The sequence below is a fragment of the Lipophrys pholis genome, assembly GCF_963383615.2.
Source record: "Lipophrys pholis genome assembly, chromosome: 22".
In the NCBI taxonomy this organism is placed as follows: domain Eukaryota; kingdom Metazoa; phylum Chordata; class Actinopteri; order Blenniiformes; family Blenniidae; genus Lipophrys; species Lipophrys pholis.
In genome coordinates this window covers 317,172-342,500 of record NC_137644.1, presented here as the reverse complement: position 1 = coordinate 342,500, position 25,329 = coordinate 317,172, and the positions used below count along the sequence as shown (strand labels likewise).

At 44.8% G+C, this 25,329-nt stretch overlaps 1 protein-coding gene across 2 annotated transcripts in view; it reads right to left on the bottom strand.

The window, feature by feature from the left end:
• tmcc3 (transmembrane and coiled-coil domain family 3) overlaps nt 1–25,329 on the bottom strand; it is a 92,626-nt gene that overhangs the window by 44,256 nt on the left and 23,041 nt on the right. Inside the window, exon 1 of one of the 2 annotated variants that reach the window (XM_080492080.1) lies at nt 18,123–18,364. The exons of the other annotated variant lie outside the window; for it this stretch is intronic. Coding sequence (XP_080348206.1) covers nt 18,123–18,125 — 3 coding nt within the window. The 5' untranslated portion in view covers nt 18,126–18,364. Of the gene's footprint in view, nt 1–18,122; nt 18,365–25,329 lie in introns of those variants that run through there. 2 annotated transcript variants of the gene reach the window in all.

Genomic DNA, 25,329 nt, shown 5'->3' with positions numbered 1-25,329 from the left:
AGTCTGATAGAGGTCGTGTTGAAAAGGTTGAAAAGGTTGAAGAGGTTGAAGAGGTTGAAGAGGTTGAAGAGGTAATGTCAATGATCGGGCAAAAAATCAGATTCCAGCAAAAAAAAAGGAATTGAGCATCAAGACCTGCAGTGTGAACAGAGCTTTTCAAGCCAGAGGAAGAGGAAGGAGCCGGGCTGAGAGGTGATGTGGACCAACCCACAAGAAACACGGCAGATCAATACCTCACTACAGAGTGGGGGGGGGGGGGGGGGGGGGGGGGGGTACCAATCCCCAGTAACAAAAAGAAGAAATCAATCACTGCAGCTCAGCACCAACAAATAACAGACTCTTCACTCACTCTGTATGTCTGTCCTCTTTTTTCATACATCTGCATACTGTTTTGGACAAAATGTAAAAAAACAGAACAAAGTTGTAATCCCTGCTCTTCTCTCTCCTCCTCTTGTAATCTGAGATTTTAATCTCTGCTTTCCAGAGCAGAAGATTACCCAGCATCCTTTGCTATTATTCAAACGTCTGTGTGAAATACAGTGCAGGAGGAAGAAGAGGATGAGGAAGATGTGATGTTGAGATTTTAAAGGGTGATGATGATGATGATGTGAAGTGAAGAGAGAAAATACCACCTGAGCCAAAGGTCACGGTTTGAACTCCACAGGTGGACAGTCAGAATAGGATTACAGCTGCAGAAGAGAGTACTCCCGAGTTCATGCTGTGGCCTTTAATGAAACCTCCATGTTGGTGACCTGGACACTGGACACTGGACAGTGGACAGTGGACACACAGCTTCCTGAACGTGAGCTGCCTCAGGAAGCAGCACACACACGTCTGAAGGAATCAGTGTGTTTTTTTTAAAAATCCTTCCAGGTCCGTTTCCAACGCCAACACACCACAGACACCGTGCTGACGGTGGACATGGACGGTGGACACTGACTCAGCGTCACGCAGCCTGCTGACCTCACCACTGTCCGAAATAATCTCCCTTTATGTGAAAAATAATAGAAAGTCTTAGGAAATGTAACGAGTGTAGAGTCAACAATTAACCCCGTCATCAGCAAACTCTACTGGAGCAAGAAGCACAGAGGAGGCGTCCACACACACACACACACACACACACACACACACACACACACACACACACACACACACACACACACACACACACACACACACAAACAGTGACTGACAGGTGTGTGGGGAAACTCTTCAATGGAACCTCACTGAAATATCCATGACTTCATTTCCACACTGAGTCTGACGGAACCCCTGACGGAACCCCTGACGGAACGCCTGACGGAACCCCTGACGGAACCCCTGACGGAACCCCTGACGGAACGCCTGACGGAACCCCTGACGGAACGCCTGACGGAACGCCTGACGGAACCCGGGTTCCTGCTGACCGGGTGATTTTAATCCTCTTCCAACGTCAATCTGAATCTTATCACATGAAACTGATCTCAAACTGTCATTATCTAATCTGTAGCATTGACTCTAAATGTCCGTCCTCCTCTCAGGACGAGTGAAGGGAATTAGTCTGAAATGGAAACACACTCCACATTTCACTCAATTTCTACTTAAGTGTCTTCAACATTGTCCCTGTAAATAATGTGAGTATTAAGAACTCTGTCAAGTGTTTCATCACTGTCTTCAACGACAGCATGGGATTCTCAAAGCTGTTGAACTATAAGCACTTTAGTGGAAGTCAGCATTGAGCAGATGTTACTCAGACTATATTAAAGTTACTTCCTGAAGCGTTAGCTGCACGATGAGCTGCGTTGTCTCCTCAGAGCAGATGGAACACAGTGTCTCAGGGTAAAGGATGTCAAGCAGGCCTGCAGCTGTGCAGGTGAATATACCAACACTTCAGTTTCTCTGTTTTGTTAATGAAACTTCTTCACACCACTTGGTTTTAATTTTCTTGATTCAGTACTGAAAAACCACACTGGTTTTCCAACAGGACGTTTAAAACTGCAGTTTACTGGAACACTCCTCTCACATGGCTCAGCAGCACTGACTAGTGGTGGGAAGATGCATGACAGTGAAGCGCTCCACATGCATGAACCTATTAATTCGGCAGATCTGTGACCTGTTAATAACATTAAATATTCAGTAGACTTTATGAGATATAAATGGCCCAGAAGGTTGGTTTCTTTGCATGAATACCCTGAAAAGAGTTCAAATGTTGACAAACCGAACTTTATTATGAAGAACCTGAAATGACTTTGAAAGGAGGAGCTGTGAAATCATTGGTTCACAATTAAATACATAGAACGAATGTTAGAAAAAGCCTTTCACGGTCTCTGCAGCCTTCAGTGTGTATTTGTTCATTAACGCTCCCTCACAGTATGCAGGCATGAGGAATTCCCTTCAGAATTATATAAATAATGGTATTTATACATTTGTTCTACTTGCTCTTTCAAAATAATATTTTTGAACACTATTTTCTGAATCTTCTCTTGCTGCCGTTTCTTCTTCTGCTGCTTCTTTTAGTTGAATTCGTTCACTTGAAATGTTTAGGAGTTACATTGGCCTGGAGCCCCTTCATGCTGTGAGCGTCTGCAGACCCTCCGCAGGCTGCAGGTGCTCACATGATGACATCCATACTCATCTCTGGGCTCACTTCCTGAACGTTCCATAACGGAACGGTCCTTTACGTTCCATAACGTAATGATCCTTAACGTTCCATAACGTAACGATCTTTTACGTTCCATAACGTAATGATCCTTAACATTCCATAACGTAACGATCTTTTACGTTCCATAACGTAACGATCTTTAACGTTCCATAACGTAACGATCCTTAACGTTCCATAACGTAATGATCCTTAACATTCCATAACGTAATGATCTTTAACGTTCCATAACGTAATGATCCTTAACATTCCATAACGCAACGATCCTTAGCGTTGCATAACGTAACGATCCTTAACGTTCCATAACGTAATGATCCTTAACATTCCATAACGTAACGATCTTTAACGTTCCATAACGTAATGATCCTTAACGTTCCATAACGCAACGATCCTTAACGTTGCATAATGTAATGATCCTTAACGTTCCATAACGTAACGATTCTTAACCTAACATAATGTAACGATCATTAACGTTCCGAAATGCAACGATCCTTAACGTTCCATAACGTAACGCAACGATCCTTAACGTTCCATAACATAACGGTCCATAACGTTCCATAACATAATGCCACGATCCTTAACGTTGCATAATGTAACGATCCTTAACGTTCCATAACGTAACGCAATGATCCTTAACGTTGCATAATGTAACAATCCTTAACGTTCCATAACGTAACGCAACGATCCTTAACGTTGCATAATGTAACAATCCTTAACGTTCCATAACGTAACACAACGATCCTTAACGTTGCATAATGTAACAATCCTTAACGTTCCATAACGTAACACAACGATCCTTAACGTTGCATAATGTAACGATCCTTAACGATCCTTAACGTTCCATAACGTAACGATTCTTAACGTAACGTAATGTAGCGATCATTAACGTTCCATAACATAACGGTCCTTAACGTTCCTTAACGTTCCATAACATAACGATCCTTAACGTTCCTTAACGTTCCATAACGTAACGATCCTTAACATTCCATAACGTAACGATTCTTAACGTAACGTAATGCAACGATCCTTAACGTTCCATAACGAAACGATCCTTAACGTAATGTAATATACCGATCCTTAACATTCCATAACATAACGATCCTTAACGTAATGTAACGTAATGTAACATAACATAACGATCCTTAACGTAATGTAACATAACATAACAATCCTTAATATTCCATAACATAACGGTCCTTAACGTTCCTTAACGTTCCATAACGTAACGATCCTTAACGTTCCATAACGTAACGATTCTTAACGTAACGTAATGTAACGATCCTTAACGTTCCTTAACGTTCCATAACATAACGATCCTTAACGTTCCTTAACGTTCCATAACGTAACGATCCTTAACATTCCATAACGTAACGATTCTTAACATAACGTAATGCAACGATCCTTAACGTTCCATAACGAAACGATCCTTAACGTAATGTAACATAACGATCCTTAACATTCCATAACATAACGATCCTTAACGTAATGTAACATAACATAACGATCCTTAACGTTCCATAACGTAACAATCCTTAACGTAATGTAACATAACGATCCTTAACGTTCCATAACGAAACGATCCTTAATGTAATGGAACATAACATAACGATCCTTAACGTTTCATAACATAACGTTTCATAACATAACGTTTCATAACATAACGATCCTTAACGTTTCATAACATAACGTTCCATAACGTAACGATCCTTAACATTCCATAACGTAACGATTCTTAACGTAACGTAATGCAACGATCCTTAACGTTCCATAACGAAACAATTCTTAACGTAATGTAACATAACATAACGATCCTTAACGTTCCATAACATAACGATCCTTAACGTAATGTAACATAACGATCCTTAACATTCCATAACATAACGATCCTTAACGTAATGTAACATAACGATCCTTAACATTCCATAACATAACGATCCTTAACGTAATGTAACATAACGATCCTTAACATTCCATAACATAACGATCCTTAACATTCCATAACATAACGATCCTTAACGTAATGTAACATAACGATCCTTAACATTCCATAACATAATGATCCTTAACATTCAATAAGATAACGATCCTTAACGTAATGTAACATAACGATCCTTAACGTAATGTAACATAACATAACGATCCTTAATGTAATGTAACATAACATAACGATCCTTAACGTAATGTAACATAACGATCCTTAACATTCCATAACATAACGATCCTTAACGTAATGTAACATAACATAACGATCCTTAATGTAATGTAACATAACATAACGATCCTTAACGTTCCATAACATAACGTTTCATAACATAACGTTTCATAACATAACGATCCTTAACGTTTCATAACATAACGATCCTTAACATAACGATCCTTAACGTAATGTAACATAACATAATGATCCTTAATGTAATGTAACATAACATAACGATCCTTAACGTTCCATAACATAACGTTTCATAACATAACGATCCTTAACGTTCCATAACGTATTGCAACGATCCTTAACGTTCCATAACATCCTTAACGTAATGTAACATAACGATTCTTAACATTCAATAACGGAACGGAACAACCCTTATCGAAACGTAACGTAACATAACCATCCTGAACGTTCCATAACGTAACGTAACGACCCTTAACGTAATGTAATGTAACGGTCCTTAAGGTAACGTGACATTACGATCCTTAACGTTCCATAACTTAACAATACTTAACTTAACCTAACGATCCTTAACGTTCCATAACGTAACGATCCTTAACGTAACGTAACGTAACATAACGATCCATAATGTTCCATCACGTAACGATCCTTAACGGAACGGAACGGAAAGGAACGGAACATAACGATCCTTAACATTCCATAACATAACGATCCTTAACAGTCCATAACATAACGTTTCATAACATAACGATCCTTAACGTTTCATAACATAACGATCCTTAACGTTCCATAACGTATTGCAACGATCCTTAACGTTCCATAACATCCTTAACGTAATGTAACATAACGATTCTTAACATTCAATAACGGAACAGAACAACCCTTATCGAAACGTAACGTAACATAACCATCCTGAACGTTCCATAACGTAACGTAACGACCCTTAACGTAATGTAATGTAACGGTCCTTAAGGTAACGTAACATTACGATCCTCAACGTTCCATAACGTAACGATCCTTAACGTTCCATAACTTAACAATACTTAACTTAACCTAACGATCCTTAACGTTCCATAACGTAACGATCCTTAACGTAACGTAACGTAACATAACGATCCATAATGTTCCATCACGTAACGATCCTTAACGGAACGGAACGGAAAGGAACGGAACATAACGATCCTTAACAGTCCATGACATAACGATCCTTAACGTTCCATCACATAACGCAACGATCCTTAACGTTCCATAACATAACAATACTTAACTTAACCTAACGATCCTTAACGTTCCATAACGTAACGATCCTTAACGTAACGTAACGTAACGTAACATAACGATCCATAATGTTCCATCACGTAACGATCCTTAACGGAACGGAACGGAAAGGAACGGAACATAACGATCCTTAACGATCCTTAACATTCCATAACATAACGATCCTTAACGTTCCATAACATAACGATCCATAACGGAACATAACGATCCTTAACATTCCATAACATAACGATCCTTAACGTTCCATAACATAACGATCCATAACGTAACATAACGATCCATAATGTTCCATCACGTAACGATCCTTAACGGAACGGAACGGAAAGGAACGGAACATAACGATCCTTAACATTCCATAACATAACGATCCTTAACGTTCCATAACGTAATGATCCTTAACGTAACGTAACGTAACATAACGATCCATAATGTTCCATCACGTAACGATCCTTAACGGAATGGAACGGAAAGGAACGGAACATAACGATCCTTAACATTCCATAACATAACGATCCTTAACGGTCCATGACATAACGATCCTTAACGTTCCATCACATAACGCAACGATCCTTAACGTTCCATAACATAACAATCCTGAACATAACGTAACATAACGATCCTTAACGTTCCATAACGTAATGAACCTTAACGTAAAGTAACGATCCTTAACGTTCCATAACGTAACGTAACGTAAGGATCCTTAACGTAACGATCCTTAACGTTCCATAACGTAACGTAACGTAACGATCCTTAACGTAACGATCCTTAACGTAACGTAACGATCCTTAACGTAACGTAACGATCCTTAACGTTCCATAACGTAACGTAACGTAACGTAACGTAACGATCCTTAACGTAACGTAACGATCCTTAACGTCATGTAACGTAACATAACGATCCTTAACGTAACGTAATGATCCCCAAACTATCTCCACTTCTGCTGCCCAGCAGTCTCCACCTTTCCTAAAGTAGTTTATGTTTCACTTTAGGAGTTCTGAGCCTCTGGATCTTTATTTGCTTTAAATTGTGATTGTTCAGACGGGGAGATGGAGGATCTCCTCACACAAGAACCCACAAAATTTGGGCTGAGCGGTCGCCAGCAGAGAGGCCACAGCGGACGCTGCGCAAATGGCGGATGACGATTTGTACGTCACGCGTACTTCAGTTTTGTGTTGTGAGGTGGGAGAGTGCCCTGATTTCATACTGAGAGACACACACACCAGCTCAGCAGGTGTAAAAACCCACAGCAAATTAGCTTCGTGTGACATCACTGAAGTGTGTGTGTGTGTGTGTGTGTGTGTGTGTGTGTGTGTGTGTGTGTGTGTGTGTGTGTGTGTGTGTGTGTGTGTGTGTGTGTGTGTGTGTGTGTGTGTGTGTGTGTGTGTGTGTCCTGGGATCTGTTTGATGAGTGCAGTATTTGTGTGTCCGTTAATCTGTGCCGTGTTACTCACACACCCGCATCACTGCGGTGTCCATTCACTGTCAGCTTAGTGCACTCAATCTCTAATCCCACCAACGGTGGGGGGGGGGGGGGGGGGGGGGGATTCTATATGTTAAACATCTCATCTCAATAATTCACATTTCATTCGTTTCCTTTCCCCTCGTCATAATAACTCTACCCATCGTTTGGTCCCTGGTACAGCGGGCAAAAGGAGTGTAAAGAATTCCACCAGTTGCCATGACAACAGACGCGATCGAGTGGAGCCGGGGCTCGCACCCCGTCGCCATTATCCCCAATGAAGCGAGCGGAGGGCGAGGGGCCATTCAACAAGATTCACTGCCCCCATTTTCCTCTGGGTGGAACGGGCGGACAAAGGCTGCAGACGGCTCATCACTGTGATTTGTGTCTCTGCCGGACACTTTGTTTTGTGTCTCTGCTGCAGCACAACTCTGCACAATGGCGGCGACGTGAAGCCGCTCTGATTCATCCACACAAACCTTCAAGCAGCTTTTCTCTGAGGTGGGAAACAAACCAGGCTGAATGTTTTTAAAAACGTCTGAGGTTTTGTATTTTCACTCAGAAATGTTGATTATAGGTCTTTTAATGAACACAATAATTATATTTCATACTGTGACAGATACTTTTCTAGACAAATTGAATTTTAATTCATATTAAAGAGTCCAAGAGAAAGTCGCTGTAGACTTACTCTAGTATTTAATGCTAAATACTAGTATTCCTGTCATTTTGGGATTTTCTTTATGGGTTTCTAAGTTCTTACCGCAAAGTTTGAGAAACTTAATATGAACATTCTCCTCAACCTCATAAACTACAAATGAGGAATGGGACAGATTTGTGACGGACGTCATGTGAAAGCGACTGATTGGTTTTCAGGCCAGATGCCAACAGTCCTCTGCTCAATGACCTGGCTCTAAGAAGTGACCAGACTGTGGCCAATATCTCTGAGATGACCTGCGACTAGAGGAGCAGATTGTTGGGATCCGAGGGAGACCCACTCTCACTCTCACTCTCACTCTCACTCTCACTCTCACTCTCACTCTCACTCTCACTCTCACTCTCACTCTCACTCACACACACACACACACACACACAGAAGCGAGGTGACCTTTAGGAGCTGTCCACTAAAATAAAGCCATTTGGCTTCCCTGCCTCTCACAGCTTCCCTCACTGACACCAGCAGTTCTATCCTCATCGTTTTAAACAAACAGACGGCTGAACCACGTCTGAAACTGTCCGACAGAGCAGCAGCTCGTCTGGGAGCTTCAGAGCTTCCAGGAGATGTTTGGAGGAATACCTGGATCAGTCACAGGAGTCCAGAGTAGAGCGAAAACGCTCCAGTGTTTTAATTCTGATGACACCTTTTCACACAGTTTGGCTTGACTGGGATGTTTAATCTAATCATTAACCCTAACCCAGATTATACAGCATCTTCCACCTCCAACACCCAGATTATAGAGCATCTTCCTCCTCTAACATCCAGATTATAGAGCATCTTCCTACTCCATCATCCAGATAATAGAACACTGTCCACCTCCAAAACCCAGATTATAAAGCATCTTCCACCTCCAACACCTAGATTATAGAGCATCTCCCTACTCTAACAGCCAGAATATAGAGCATCTTCCTCCTCTAACATCAGATTATAGAGCACCTTCCAGCTCCAACACTAGATTATAAAGTATCCTCGTCTAACATTCAATTCAGTTTTATTTGTAAAGCTCTAAATCACATCAACAAACATCTCAGAGCCTCTTACAATGATAGAGAACAACAGAACCCTACTAAACCTTCCAGAACCTCTTACAATGATAGAGAACAACAGAACCCTACTAAACCTTCCAGAACCTCTTACAATGATAGAGAACAACAGAACCCAACTAAACCTTCCAGAACCTCTTACAATGATAGAGAACAACAGAACCCTACTAAACCTTCCAGAACCTCTTACAATGATAGAGAACAACAGAACCCAACTAAACCTTCCAGAACCTCTTACAATGATAGAGAACAACAGAACCCTACTAAACCTTCCAGAACCTCTTACAATGATAGAGAACAACAGAACCCAACTAAACCTTCCAGAACCTCTTACAATGATAGAGAACAACAGAACCCAACTAAACCTTCCAGAACCTCTTACAATGATAGAGAACAACAGAACCCAACTAAACCTTCCAGAGCCTCTTACAATGATAGAGAACAACAGAACCCAACTAAACCTTCCAGAACCTCTTACAATGATAGAGAACAACAGAACCCAACTAAACCTTCCAGAACCTCTTACAATGATAGAGAACAACAGAACCCAACTAAACCTTCCAGAACCTCTTACAATGATAGAGAACAACAGAACCCAACTAAACCTTCCAAAGCAGCAGGTGTAACAAGCAACAGTGGAAACCAGGAAGAACTCCCTCTCAGGAAGAACAGTTCATAAGAAGTCCCTCTTCAGGAAGAAAGGGGGCGGAGCCTAGACTCTGGAGGGGGGGGGGGGCATCCGCCTTGACCGGTTGGGGGGAGAAGTACATGGGATAGGACAGGGAGAGAGAGGAATAGAACATCAGATTATAGAGAAGAGGGGAGAGATTACCAAGACCCCTAGATTGCAGATCCCATCTTCAACCTCTGATCTCAACATTTGCTTCCATCCCTTCAGAGACGGAGGCGACATTTCTGCATTTCATTCAGTTTCTTTGAAATGACGCCTCATGTCAATGTGTCCATGGTTCATCGGTCTCTGGAGAGACACTTCTGACCTGCTGCTCCACGTCTCACGCTCTCTTTCAAGAAGGTCGCCGTCTTTTGAGATATTTTCAGAGCAGTAGTTTGTGCTTCACTGAAGTGTGTGTGTGTGTGTGTGTGTGTGTGTGTGTGTGTGTGTGTGTGTGTGTGTGTGCGTGTGTGTGTGCGTGCGTGTGTTTTCATATCTCTTTGCTTTCTTTACATAAAGAGAAGCAGAGCTGAAACAGAGGAACCAGGCCATGTCTGTGAATGTATGGAAGGAAAATGAACTTCACTCCCCATTTCCCAGAATGCAATGCAGCCATTGACCTCACATTTGTAGCGTTCACCAGACTGAGGCTGAATCATGTTTCTTCCACAAACAAAGCACTCCAGATATTGTTGGACCACTTGTCTCTAAAGGTCCTGATACTGCGGGAGGAAAGGGACTGATGCAGGACGGCTGCATGACGCAGGTCTGAGAAAAGCCTGAAAAGAAATCACTGCAGGATTTCTATTGGTGGAGTCTTATTGATCCAACCTGGGATTACTTTCTTTAGGCTCCACAGATTAATATTGATTGCGTGCGTCCTAAAAGAATAATCTTCACATCGTGTAATGATTTAAAAAACCTACCTGAATTTATCTGATATACGTATTCCGTTCAGCTGCTATCTAGATAGAGAGAGAGAGAGACAGACAGACAGACAGACAGACAGACAGACAGACAGACAGACAGACAGACAGACAGACAGACAGACAGACAGACAGACAGACAGACAGACAGACAGACAGACAGACAGACAGACAGACAGATAGATAGATAGATGAAAGGGAGGAAAGACTTCCTCAGTCTGTCAGTGGAGCAGCTTCAGGGACAGCAACCTGTCCCTGAAGCTGCTGCTTTGCCTGGAGACGGTGCTGGACAGTGGATGCAGTGGGTTGTCCTGGAGACGGTGCTGGACAGTGGATGCAGTGGGTTGTCCATGATTGAGAGGAGCCTGTCCAGCGCCAGTTGTTCAGACACAGATGTCAGAGTGTCCAGTTCTGTTCCACCACAGATCCTGCCTTCATCCCTATTTTGTCCAGACGTGTGGCGTCCTTCTTCTTGATGCTGGGTTTGATGCCTAATCCTAACCCTAACCCTAGCCCTAACCCTAGCCCTAACCCTAGGCTTAACCCTAACACTAGCCCTAACCCTAACCCTAGCCCTAACCCTAGGCTTAACCCTAGCCCTAGCCCTAACCCTAACCCTAGACCTAACCCTAGCCCTAACCCTAGGCTTAACCCTAGCCCTAACCCTAACCCTAGCCCTAACCCTAGGCTTAACCCTAGCCCTAGCCCTAACCCTAGCCCTAACCCTAGCCCTAACCCTAGCCCTAACACTAGCCCTAACTCTAACCCTTGCAGTCCAGTCCAGTTTGTCATCCAACTGTCCTCCCAGTCTTAACGTCTTAATGTCCACAATGCCCCCCTTGATGGTGACAGGCACCGGAGAAAGCTCAGTCCCCTGTGGCGCTCCGGTGCTGCTGACCACAGTGTTGGACCTGCAGTCCTCCAGTCCAACATACTGGGGTCTGCCTGTCAGGTAGTCCTTTACCCATACCACCAGGTGTGTGTCCACCACGTACATCCCTTTAGTGATTTCATTCTATGTGCAGCAGTCGGATTTCCCAGCATGATAATCTTCCTTTTAAATTGTTAGACAGAAAACATCTGAGCAGAGCAGGGACGTCCAGGAGACTCTGGAACGGGAATCTTCACACCACGGAGGAAACTTTGTTCTGATTGGCTCTACTGAGCATGTGCAAAACTACTGGTTACTACAGCCGCGGTGACCAGGACCAGAACCAGGACCAGAACCAGGACCAGGACTACGACCATGACCATGACCAGGACCAGGACCAGGACCAGGACTAGGACTCAGACCAGGACCAGGACCAGGACCAAGACTAAAACCAGGGCTAGGACCAGGGCTAAGACCAGGACCAGGACCAGGACCAGGACCAGGGCTTTCGCCGTCTACACGGAGACGGAGCATTTTCAAAAAGACGTGTATTCAGTGGCTCTGAGCACCGTGGCCACTGGGCCTCCAGTTCACCCTCACCCAGAGGAAACCAGAGACACACGAGGACAACATGCAAACTCCACACAGAATGCCCGTCCTGGACTCAGACCAGATACCTCGTGGTTGTGAGGCGACACCACTGTGCAGGTCGATGGAATAAACCTGCTAAATCACTTCCAACTACATGAAGCAGTAAAGATCTTCAGCCACAGTCTAACTGGTTCTTAGTGACTCGAGGCATCGTGCTGTGACCTGAACGGACCAGCTGACTGACCGTCTCGTCTCATTTCAAACAAATAGATTTATGATTCATGGAAATCCTACATGCTGGACCTTCGGTCCAGATAGAAGCAGAATCATTTTGTCTCACAGACAAACTGAGGCTGCGTAAAGGAGCAGGACAAGATAAATGGTTTCTTCTTGAGCTATGACGCATAAGAACAAAGAGACAATGGACTCACTTCTGGAGACATCACCGATTGAAAATAGGTCCAGATTAAATGTCTCCAGAGTTGGCTGACAGATTCCTCTCCTAACCAGGCTGTCTGGGTGAAAACAATTAAATGATCTGTGCCACTTTAAACCAGCTGAGAATTCAGTGTTTCTTCAAGACTACATGACTGCTGAGACTGTGTAGATGTGGCCCTGAGCAAGGCACTACAGCCCTGTGGTACTACTGGACTGTGTGCCGAGCTGCTCTCAGGTGTGATGTGAGGGAACACCATCAGTCAACCACAAGTTCTGTCTCAGCGTATGAAGGGCTAATGGCTGCAGCCCGGACCTGAGTGACTGAGGAGCGAGGTGACCCGAGGTGACCCGACATGACCCAAGGTGACACGAGGTGACCCGACATGACCCGAGGTGACATGAGGTGACCCGACATGACCCGAGGTGACACGACATGACCCGTGGTGACCCAAGGTGACACAAGTTGACATGAGGTGACACGACATGACCCGTGGTGACCCAACATGACTCAAAGTGACACGACATGACCCGACGTGAAACGACATGACCTGAGGTGACACGACATGACCCGAGGTGAGACGACATGACCCGAGGTGACCCGAAGTGACCCGATGTGACACGACATGACCCGAGGTGATGCGACATGACCTGAAGTGACATGACCCGAGGTGACACAAGGTGACCCAACATGATCCGAGGTGACATGAGGTGACCCGAGGTGACCCGACATGACCCGAGGTGACATGAGGTGACCCGAAGTGACACGACATGACGGGTCATGTGACATGAGGTGACCCGAGGTGACATGAGGTGACCCGACATGATCCGAGGTGACATGAGGTGACCCGAGGTAACATGAGGTGACCCGAGGTGGCACGACATGACCCAAGGTGACATGAGGTGACCCAACATGACCCGAGGTGACATGAGGTGACCCGAGGTGACACGACATGACCCGAGGTGACATGAGGTGACAGAAGGTGACACGACATGACCCGACATGACCCAAGGTGAAGAATGTCTCTGCGAGTCACGGTTTGTACCTCATGGCGGTGACGCGGCGCCTGGCAGACTGCAGAGCTCACACTCATGTACGTGGGAGTCAGCTGGGAAAAAGGCTTTGAAAAGCAAAACGCTCGTCACAAGGACTTCCTGAACGATTCCAAATTAAATTCAACTGGACAGGAAAAGCTTCAGTGCTTCCTAAACTAGAGTCCATTGTTTGTCTTGGATCAGAGGATTCCACACTTCTGCCAACAGAAGCCAGTGTTTTAAAAAGACTTTAGAGCTTTAATATGATGAATTGGTTCTTCCCTGCTAGAACATATTGGCAATAAGCATTTCCTTGTTTTATTCAAATTTCTGCGCATTCTGAGTGACGACTACACAAGTTGTCACTACGTTGGTTTTTCTTACAAAGTACCATGTGTGATTTCACATCAAGCTGATTTAGTCTGTAATTGTTGCTGAAATGGTAAAAGGTTCCGTGTTCACAGCTGCTTTACGCCCTGGGGGGCAGAACACCACGCATCACTACAGTAAAGTGGCTCCTGTGCTGAAACACCCATTCAATGGATGGAGTGCTGTTTGATTTCCATCTAATTATATACTTTGCTAATTGAGTTGGAGGAGCACTAACCCCCCCCCCCCCCCCCCCCACCCCGATAGTTTAAGCCTTTATGTAAAGTCAGTGCTGCCATTGGTGCAGAAGAGACACAGAAAAAGCTGCTCCATGCATTTCTACAGTGAAAGTCTGCATGAAAAGGAGGGAATTTAAGGTGAAAAATGTTTAAACAAGATTGTTTTGACAAGTATTTGGTCCAGTAGGAATGATAAGAGACGTTGTTCCGACGCTGTAATAATCCCCAAGCTGGAGGACTAATTGATTTCTGCATTTTCCATGAAATTGCATTAAAGTCGAGGTTTGTTACAGATTTAATTGAAGCCAATCATGTTAGATATACATTTGGGTTATCCAAGGCCGGAGTTGTTATTGGTGCAAATAAGACAAAGCTGTGTAAGTATTTCTATCAGAATCAGTAAACAAGTGCAGGATGAGTCATCTGACATTTGACACCGTTCTACAGGTGGAAGAAAATCTAGAAACTTGATTTGAAAAGTACCAAAATAATGTGTTTTTTTCTGACAATTATTTGGCAAAGATCAACAAATGAATAATCAATCAGGCCAGTCATGTATGTGGAGAGAAAGAACCCCAAACACATTACATTATTAACTAGAAATGCAATGGAACAACATGAAATGACAAATGCATGAAATCAGAAAAGAGAGTGTGATTTAGAACGATTAATTGCATTTGCGATAATATCTCGATATGATAAAACGGGATTTTCTAATCGTATGGGCTGCGATTTGACCGTTCACGTGATCTGGTCACGTGACGACTTGCGCGTCCTGCGTGTGTCTTCTGCCTGCCTTGCCTGAACGGGCTCCTGGTTTTTAGGGATGTTAGCAAAGCAACACAGCAATGTGGATGTTAGCAAAGCAACACAGCAACGTGGATGTTAGCAAAGCAACGCAGCAACGTGGATGTTAGCAAAGCCTTAGTCCAGCAGGGCGGCGCTCTGCAGCCAGACGTCAGCGTTTTCAAACTCCAGCTCTCGGAGCTTTCAGAGCAGGGGTGTCCAGCTCTGGTCCTGGAGGACCCCTGTCCTGCAGGTTTTAGCTCCTCCCTGCTTCAGCTTACCTGAATCTAATGATGATGTCATCACCAAGGTTGTGAAAAAGCCCAAATAAGGAGCCCTTCATCGCAATCAGGTGTGTTGGAACTGGGAGGAGCTAAACCCTGCAGGACGCCGGCCCTCCAGGACCCAGTTTGGACCCCCCTGTTCTAAATGATTCTTGCAGCATATCCAGGCCTTCCACCCTTTATAGCCCGGGTCCTTTTTAAATCACGTCAGTCATCACCGGCACTAAAGCCAGGGCACCTCATGTCCCCCGGGTCACAGCCATTGTAAAGAAAAGAAAAAGAAGTTTTCATGTAATAACATGTCACTGCAGCATCCGAGAGGCTCCCCACCCTCCTCCAGACCTGCTTGGATATGAAAACCCGGAAGAAAGAAGATTTCTTGGGTTTCTATCCGCAGGGGTTTATTGTAAATGATGACAAATCTCCAGCTGTAATCAACATGGCGCCTGGAGACAGACGGGAAAAACCAGCTGGGCCACTGGCTTCACCAGTGGGCCCACATACAACTAATCACCTCTTCTGGTCATGTGACCTGTGGGCAGGTGGGACGCAGCAGGCAGCAGACAGGCACTTCAGCCTTACAGCTGATGTTAAAATGAAAAAGGTCGGACTGAGGGCAGCTTTAGTACAAGGAGGAGTGAAATCTGGACTGTGAGGTCTGATGCCACCGTGGAGCTCCTGGTCGGGGAGCTGAGGGTTCTGGTTGGAAGGCATCAGAATTCTCTGGGAATCGGTTTGTTCCTTGTTGAACGGAAGACTCACACACCGGCTCGGACTGGTCATAATGTTGTGGCTCATCTCTGCTTGCATTTTCTTAGTCAAACGTAATGGTCGGAGTTCCACAGGGCTCGCTGTACGGATTCAGAACATTGGAGGTCTTGGTCAAGAACATCAGAGTACTAGAACATGTAGAATACTTGTGTGAGAACAAAGATGTTTCACAGCAGACGGTGGGACGGTGGGACGCTGCTACTGCGTGGACACATCATGGCCGCCGCTATCATTCTGCTGCACATGCTCAGTAGCCGACCAATCAGAACAAAGTCTCCTCCCTGGTGTCATGACTCCCAGTCCAGTTTCTCCTGGGACTTGGTACTTTTATTTTGACAGTCACTGTAATATCAATACAACGGTGGTCTGTGTACTAGAACCTCAGAGTACTCCCATTGTTACCTTCACCAGTGAACGTTATGAATCTTATGTTTTGGCTGCGTGTATTTATTTATTTATTGGTTTGTAAGTATGTATTTTACCAACTTTTCGCAAAAACCAATTAACCCGAATTACATGAAATCTTCAGGGATGATTTGTCATCATCAAAGAAACAATCCATAAGATTTAAGACTTTAACGACTTCCTGTTTCTGAATAAATCTAAAATAACTGTGAACAAATGTCCCATACAAAGTGGATGAGAGGCTCCTCATGGAGGAGATCAGAGGAGATCAGCATCTGTTGCCATGGAGACGCTCCCTGCTCAGTGTTTCACAGTGATGTAGCTACCTGACAGGCTAGTTAGCATTGATATGAGCTAACATGCTATCGATGCTAACTGGGTTCTACAAAGAAATGTGGCGTTGGTAAAGGGCTGCGCTCTACCGAGTGTAGCTCTAGTTACTGTTGAGAGTGTATTGGACTCTGCTGCACGTGTGTTGATTCGTTACAAAAACAAACAACAGCTCCGACTAGTGGCACCACATGAAAACTACATCTTTTTCAGCATTTCTGCCATTTCCGTAGAAACTGACATGGTTTTCAGAACGTTGCCATGTAAAGGTGAAAACCATGCTGGCTTGTAAACAAGGCCAAAGAATACTCCGATTACTTTAGTTGGCAGATTATGATGGAATTCTGAAATGTTTGGATTGCCGAGATCAGAGGTTTCTGATCACATCCTGGTTTGATAACTTGAGTCAGAATTATTCTGACAGGGTTCCACACTGTTTGGATTACTGGAGCCTTTAATTTGAAAATGTTTAAATTACTCTGGCCAGAACTTGATATCAGGGTTGTAGAACGTTAAGATAACTCTGAACATATAATGGTTTGGGCCTACATTAGTAATGTCTGCTGTGTGTGGAGAAGATCTCTTCATGTGTGGTCCAATGAAAAGATGAGCTGCTGATCAGGAACCCAGTTCTTCTAAAACCAGCTGATGATCACATGTGTTATTGTTAGAACGGTGGAAATGTGAGAGCTGAGATAAAGAACAATACATACTGGTGTGTGTGTGTGTGTGTGTGTGTGTGTGTGTGTGTGTGTGTGTGTGTGTGTGTGTGTGTGTGTGTGTGTGTGTGTGTGTGTGTGTGTGTGTGTGTGCGTGCGTGTGTGTGTGTGTGTGTGTGTGCGTGTGTGTGTGCGTGTACAGATCCATGTTCCCAATGCTGCCTGGCTCGAGGGAAACAAAGCGTGTCGGGACTCGTCGCTCTGACAGCTGCAGAAAACAAACTCCTCTGAGGAGGACAGGCTCGGCGGGAAGAGACTCTTCATGAACAAATGTCCGTTTGACAGGTGAAGGACCGGAGAGCTCGCGGTGTGAGGAGGTGAATGTCGGGAGGAGTTACGGCTTTATGAGCGGATTGATCGAACAAGTGGTAAAAACACCAATATTTACCATCTTCCGACCGCTGATGGAACCGAGTCCAGATAAACTTTCCCCGCGGCAGCACCGAGCTCAGTCCCGGCGGTCACACTGGATCTCCCGTCCCGATGTACACGTCGGTCCGCTCCGCTCCGCTCTCCATCCCGGTCCCGCTCAGAACCGACACACACCGGACAACCGACGGCGGCGACGCTTCGGTTACTCACCCAGCCAGCCCGCCGCGGTAATCCGCTCCAAAGAACCCAGCGAGCCGCGGATCCGCTGCCAGCGTGGCCCCGCCCCCCGCTACGGAGGGAGGGGCCGGCGCTCATATCGAGTGCACCGCCTTTGACTAATTTATAACAGGATAACGTTCGGATCATTGATATGGAGACAAATAATGAATAAAACACCAAAAAACATCGAATTATACAAAAAAATATTCATTTAAAGACATTATTATTATTATTATTATTATTATTATTATTATTATCATCATTATTATTATTATTATTAGCAGTAGTAGTTGTTGTAGTTGTAGTAATAAAATAATGTCCCTCTGGGATTAATAAAGAATTTTTATTGTATTTTAATATTTTATTGATGTATTTGTTTATTCGCTTCCACAATATATACATAACTACAGAAGTGTAATGTCTCTGTAAAAGTACCCTGAAATGACTGTTAAATAAATAAAGTTGAACTGATTTGAAATTGGATTTATTTATTTATGTATTTATTTATGAAAACAAAATATGCAGGAATCTATCAATGTGGAATTAAATAAGCTGGATTAAATAAGCGCTTCTACATTTTCTTTGTATTTACACCTTTATCAATTTATTTCCACATTTACCTCTTTCTGGATGTTGACATTTCTTCATATATTGTTTTCAAGAGTTGGAAGACGTACTGGGAAATTTGTAGGGTATCAAACAATGAATATACAGTATGTGTAAATAAATCATTCTTTATTTGAATAAATATTTCATGAAATAAATTAATGAATGTTTGAATTAACTAAAGATAAAACTACAAAAACAGTCATATTTCCTGAATACATTTTCTTTTATTAATTATGTATGTATCCATGTATCTTTACATTTACAACTACTGTTATTACTCAAGGAAACGCACAAAACCGTCTTTCCCAAAACTGGTAAGTGCAGTACAGTAATGTATTACTAACTGTTCATTTCAAGATGAGACAAAAAGGTCATTTTTAATCTGGTATTGAGGAGATTTGAGGATTAATTGTTCCTCCACCTCCACACAAATGAACGTTAAGCCCACAGTGAATTGTTCTGTCTTTTATAGAGTAAAACACTGGAAACATTCAACGTGAAATACTATCTGATACTATCAAATAAGGATTGATTCCACCATATTTGGATCATTGAGGCTTCAGGATGCTGCTGCACTGGACCGGGTTAGATCACAGATTTTTAGAGCCCCATTACTTTCTGTTTGCCAGTTACATCCAAAGCAAGTATCGTTGTTCCTGTGAAGGTGGAGCGACCGCACGAGTTCCAGTTTACAGCTTCAGTTAACCAACCTGCTAAAGCTTCAGCAGTGACTCAGGCTGTGGAATTTAATGTTCTGCAACGTCCCATCTGATCTGAGGAGAAGCAAAGCTGCTGGCATGATTCCCACTGAATGGGAAGTTTGAAATAGCCTCCTGCTCCCCCCCCCCCCCCCCCCCCTGCTCCTTCTCCCCCCTCCAACTCCCTGCTCCTCCTCTTCCTCCCCCCCTCCCCGCTCCTCCTCTTCCTCCTCCTCCTGCTCCTCCTCCCCCCCTCCCTGCTCATCCTCTTCCTCCTCCTCCTCCTCCCTGCTCCTCCTCCCCCTCCCCCTCCCTGCTCCTCCTCCTGCTCCTCTTCCTCATCCTCCCCCTCCCCTCCCTCCCTCCTCGTCCTCCTCCTCTTTCTCCTATTGCTCCTCCTCCCCCTCCCCCTCCCTGCTCCTTCTCCTCTTCCTCCTCCTACTGCTCCTCCTCTTCCTGCTCCTCTTCCTCCTCTTCCTCCTCCTCTTCCTCTTCCTCCTCTTCCATCTTCTCCTGCTCCTCCTCCCCCCCTCCCTGCTCATCCTCTTCCTCCTCCTCCTCCTCCCTGCTCCTCCCTGCTCCTCCTCCCCCTCCCTGCTCCTCCTCCTGCTCCTCTTCCTCCTCTTCCTCATCCTCCCCCTCCCCTCCCTCCCTCCTCATCCTCCTCCTTTTTCTCCTATTGCTCCTCCTCCCCCTCCCCCCCCTGCTCCTTCTCCTCTTCCTCCTCCTACTGCTCCTCCTCCTCCTGCTCCTCTTCCTCCTCTTCCCCCTCCCCTCCCTCCCTCTTTGTCCTCCTCCTCTTCCTCCTCCTCTTCCTCCTCTTCCATCTTCTCCTACTCCTCCTCTTCCTCCTCCCCCTCCCTCATCCTCCCTCCTCCTTCTCCTCCTCCTGCTCCTCCTCCCCCCCTCCCTGCTCATCCTCTTCCTCCTCCTCCTCCTCCCTGCTCCTCCTCCCCCTCCCCCTCCCTGCTCCTCTTCCTCCCCCTCCCCTCCCTCCCTCCTCGTCCTCCTCCTCTTTCTCCTATTGCTCCTCCTCCCCCTCCCCCCCTGCTCCTTCTCCTCTTCCTCCTCCTACTGCTCCTCCTCCTCCTGCTCCTCCTCTTCCTCATCCTCCCCCTCCCCTCCCTCCCTCTTTGTCCTCCTCCTCTTCCTCCTCCTCTTCCATCTTCTCCTACTCCTCCTCTTCCTCCTCCCCCTCCCTCATCCTCCCTCCTCCTTCTCCTCCTCCTGCTCCTCCTCTTCCTCCTCCCCCTCCCTCCTCCTCTTCCCCCTCCCCTCCCTCCTCCTCCTCCCCCTCCTCCTCCCCCTCCCTTCTCCTCCTCCTCTCCCCCCCCCCCCCCCGCCTCCTCAAGAAATCAAAGGTAGCACACGTTTGAACGAAAAACGTGCAGAAGATGGAAAATATTCCAAGTAATTCTCAATACTTAAGTTACTTTTTTAACTCCATTCAATCATTTTGTCAGTCGCAGACATTTGAATGTATTTCACTTTGTAAAACAGCTCATTCAAATCAAAGGTATCAAACATTCCTGTTTAAAAATACACTACAGTAAAAAGTGTCGCTGAAAATCTGAAAATAGATTATAAGATGCAAAATGTAGTCCTTGGAGTCTGCTTCTACACAAATACTTCTAAGCTTGGATAACTTTACATTCTTGAAAACAATACGCATGAAAGTATCCAAAATCCGACTTTATTCCAGTGATGTATTATTTTCATTCCTGTGTATATTGTGGGGTATTGTGCTTATTTAATATTGATTATTCAAGAAAATCCAGATTTAAAAGGAATAAGTTCAGTTTAAAAGTACTAAAATATACAGTATTACTACTGTATGTAATGTAAACAATGATGAAGGGCTTGTACAAGACTGTAAGTACATGTGAATCCTCAAAGCTCTTAAAACTGAATAAAATTACAAATTTTAAAAGTATGAGGACCCAGAAATTATACTTGATTACAGTTACATTGGTATTTGTAAGCTGTCCTTTTCCAGCACTGATAAATGGCTCTTCTAAGTGTTTTATATTACATAATATGACTGCACTCTTGCTTATCAGAACCATTTCAGAGGTTCTCCACTTTATGAGCTGCTGTTAGTTCAAATAATGTCACGTCTTACCAACTTAGTCGAAGTTGTATAAAATGTCCCCCGTCTCTCATATAAAGTTGGTTTATCAAAGACTTGGGACACCTGACTGAGACATGCAGTCACCTTGATTAGTCGGTCTGTGCAATAGGTAGACATGACCCGGGGCCCATTCTCTGGAGTGAATGATAGAGGGATGACCCCACAAAGGTCTGGGGATTGAATCATGAATGATTTACAGGTCCGCCAGGCTCTGCTCAGGCCCCACTGATAAAGAAACCAATTAGTATTGTTAGTGGCCTTGTCATGCGATCTGAGCCTGCTGAATGGTTACTGTCCAATCACACATTAAGGATTCATTGTCGTATATTATAAGTCCCCCTGCGTCTGCCTCCGTCTGGCATCTTATGAAAAACACATGTGGTATATTCAGAGTGTGAGCGATCATTTCCACAGCGACCGGCGGCTGGCTTCAGGAGGACGCTGGCTGAGTCACAGTGTGGAGTGTGCGTGTGGACAGGTTGGACGCAGTGAGCCTGCAGGACAGAGCCGGCAGCACCTGGTACTGAGGTCCAGTGTGGGCCAGGCCCATACGGTCCTGGTACTCCAGCCAGCACGCACACAGACCATCACCCCGCTCTGCCACAACAAATATCTCCTCTGTGATCAATCTGAACACCCTGATACTCTTCCAGTCCATTTCCCCTGAGTATTGATGAATAAAGTCCATGGTTCTGTGCGTGAAGCACAGACCGCCGTGTAAACTGTGACATTTAATTAGGCCCAGATTGTTGCTCTCTGTGTGCTTTCAAATTGATTTCCTCCGGAGAGAACAACTCCAGCCTGTAAATACCATTAAGAGCATAACAGAGCGTTTTAAAGCTCCTCTCTCCACTCTGACCGACCAGATGATCAGAAAACTCTCTGGCCCTCATCCAGCCACAACTCTTCATCTGAACCAGCCCACGTTTAACTTCTCCTAAGTTAGACTATTCAGGGGCAGGTCACTGCACTAAACCAGAGATGGGGTGGAGCATTCTCCATGTCAGGAGCTACCAGTCATAAGATGAGCACAGTGTGTGTTTGCGTCAAGAAATGGAGCATTTGTGCATATCCACAAAGTTCACAGTGTTAGTCAGGGACTCCATTGTTCTCCTTCCCCACCAGCGATGTTTGTGTTCTTTATGGACTTCCTTCTCCACGTCCTGTCTCCGTCTCAGTCCTGACATCAGGCTGACTTTCAAAACAGTCGGAGAACTCTCATACTGGTCGGCAGCGTTTACTCTGGGATGGTCGGAGCATTTCGTGTGGTGCTGGATCGGGAGGCAGTCGTGAACTTTGGGTCCGAACTGGATCACTGAGATTGTGGATTCGTGGGATTTGGCTGCTTCTGTTCTGGAGGAGTTCCTCCATCAGGAGAGACTCGCAGTGGAGCTGCTGCTCCTCACTGAGAGGAGCCAGCTGAGGTTCATCGGATCAGGACGCCTCCTGGTCGCCTCCCATTAGAGGTCCAACTGGGAGGAGACCCCGGGGTCGGTCCAGGACTCACTGGAGAGGTGAGATCTCTGGTTTGACACTCCGAGACACTCCGAGTCCCCCCAGGAGAGATGGGTGGACTTCTCTACTCCACACCGACGGACGTCTGATCTTTACCCTGGGATTGCAGGACAGTTACATAACTTTGAACCATATGTTAATATTACCAGGTCACATCATGCTGGGATTGTAGGACGTGAAGCTCATATTGTTGTGGTACAAAGGATCTAAAGTGTGTGAGAGGGATTACACTTCTGATGTATTAGTTCTCAATAGCATTCTGGTGGAAAGGTGGATTTCTTGGTAAAGCTGAAATATGCGCACATACGCACGCACGCACGCACGCACGCACGCACGCACGCACGCACGCACGCACGCACGCACGCACGCACACACACACACGTATATAAAAGATTATATTAGATCAAACCCCTTCATGTGATGCTCTCTGGGGTTCATTACAGTGTCAAACATAACCTCAGAGGCAGTCTGCCCTGATGTCTCACATCTCAATACATCAGTTTGATCATCTTTCAACTCAATATTTACACTTTTGAGTGTTACATTGATTTACTTTGGCTTTCTAAACTAGGGTGGAAACGTAAACCGAGGAAACATGACGAGGACTAGTTAGAGGTGACCTTGAGTCTGCACAGCAGCCTGAAGCTAAAGCTGAAAGCAGAAGAAAGAATCCTCTTCCTCAGACTCCTCCTGCAGCACACCCAACATGTTGTATGAAGAAATCACCTGGGTGATGAAATGCACTGCAACACACTCACTCTGGCACTTCACATGTGTGTTTTTGATCATTGTTTGGGTTTTATGATCAGTGTTGATGTTCCAGTGGGCTTACTGTTGTGTTTGCTGTGTGTCCAGTCCAGTGATGGTCACTGTGGAGGATCTATTGATGCAGAGCTGAACTGGACCTTTCAAGCTCTTCTGTAGTATTTGGCACTAATATGTTAGCAGCAGATGCTTTAAGTTCTTTACATCGTGAGGAGGAGCATTCACAGGACTTTTTATTTAATCTGAAGACCTGAAACATGGAAGTTAGAAAAGCTGAGACCTTGTTAAACTTGTTCAAATACTTTCACTACTTTTATTCATCCAACAGGTTAAATTGAAGGCCCACATGTTGTTTTGCTGCCTGATTGTCTGACCCAGCAACTGGTGCTATGCTGAAGGAATGATCCAGCAACTGGTGCTATGATGAAGGAATGATCCAGCAACTGGTGCTATGATGAAAGAATGACTCAGCAACTGCTGCTATGATGAAGGAATGATCCAGCAACTGGTGCTATGCTGAAAGAATGACTCAGCAACTGGTGCTATGATGAAGGAATGACCCAGCAACTGGTGCTATGCTGAAAGAATGACTCAGCAACTGGTGCTATGCTGAAAGAATGACTCAGCAACTGGTGCTATGATGAAGGAATGACTCAGCAACTGGTGCTATGATGAAGGAATGACCCAGCAACTGGTGCTATGCTGAAAGAATGATCCAGCAACTGGTGCTATGCTGAAGGAATGATCCAGCAACTGGTGCTATGCTGAAGGAATGATCAAGCAACTGGTGCTATGATGAAGGAATGACCCAGCAACTGGTGCTATGATGAAGGAATGATCAGCTTGTCTGTCTGTCATATTGATCACCTGTTGATCACCTGATTTTCATTTGGATTCAGCAGTTAATACAATTCATGAGTGACTGACACTTCAATGTCAATACAAATGAGGCATCCACCCATGATAATGTTGATTATTTCATATAATAGGATATCAGTACCATATGACACTGCCTTTATACAATATGTGAGGGACAGAACCTGAAAGCAGAGAAGTGATAGCAGAGTGACACAGCCGTTATCTCAGCCTCTCGGAGGGAAACTCTCCAGAGCTGCTCAGACGTGACTGTGAGAAAAATCCTCTCTCTTTTTGCTCCCATTTCCTCTGTTCCACACAAGAAAGCCCGGACACAGAGCCTTTTCAGAGACTGTCACAGCTGAGGACTCCATTAAACCTGGAGGAGATCACATTTAATTAATTTCTCCCCATTTCAGAGACAAGTGACG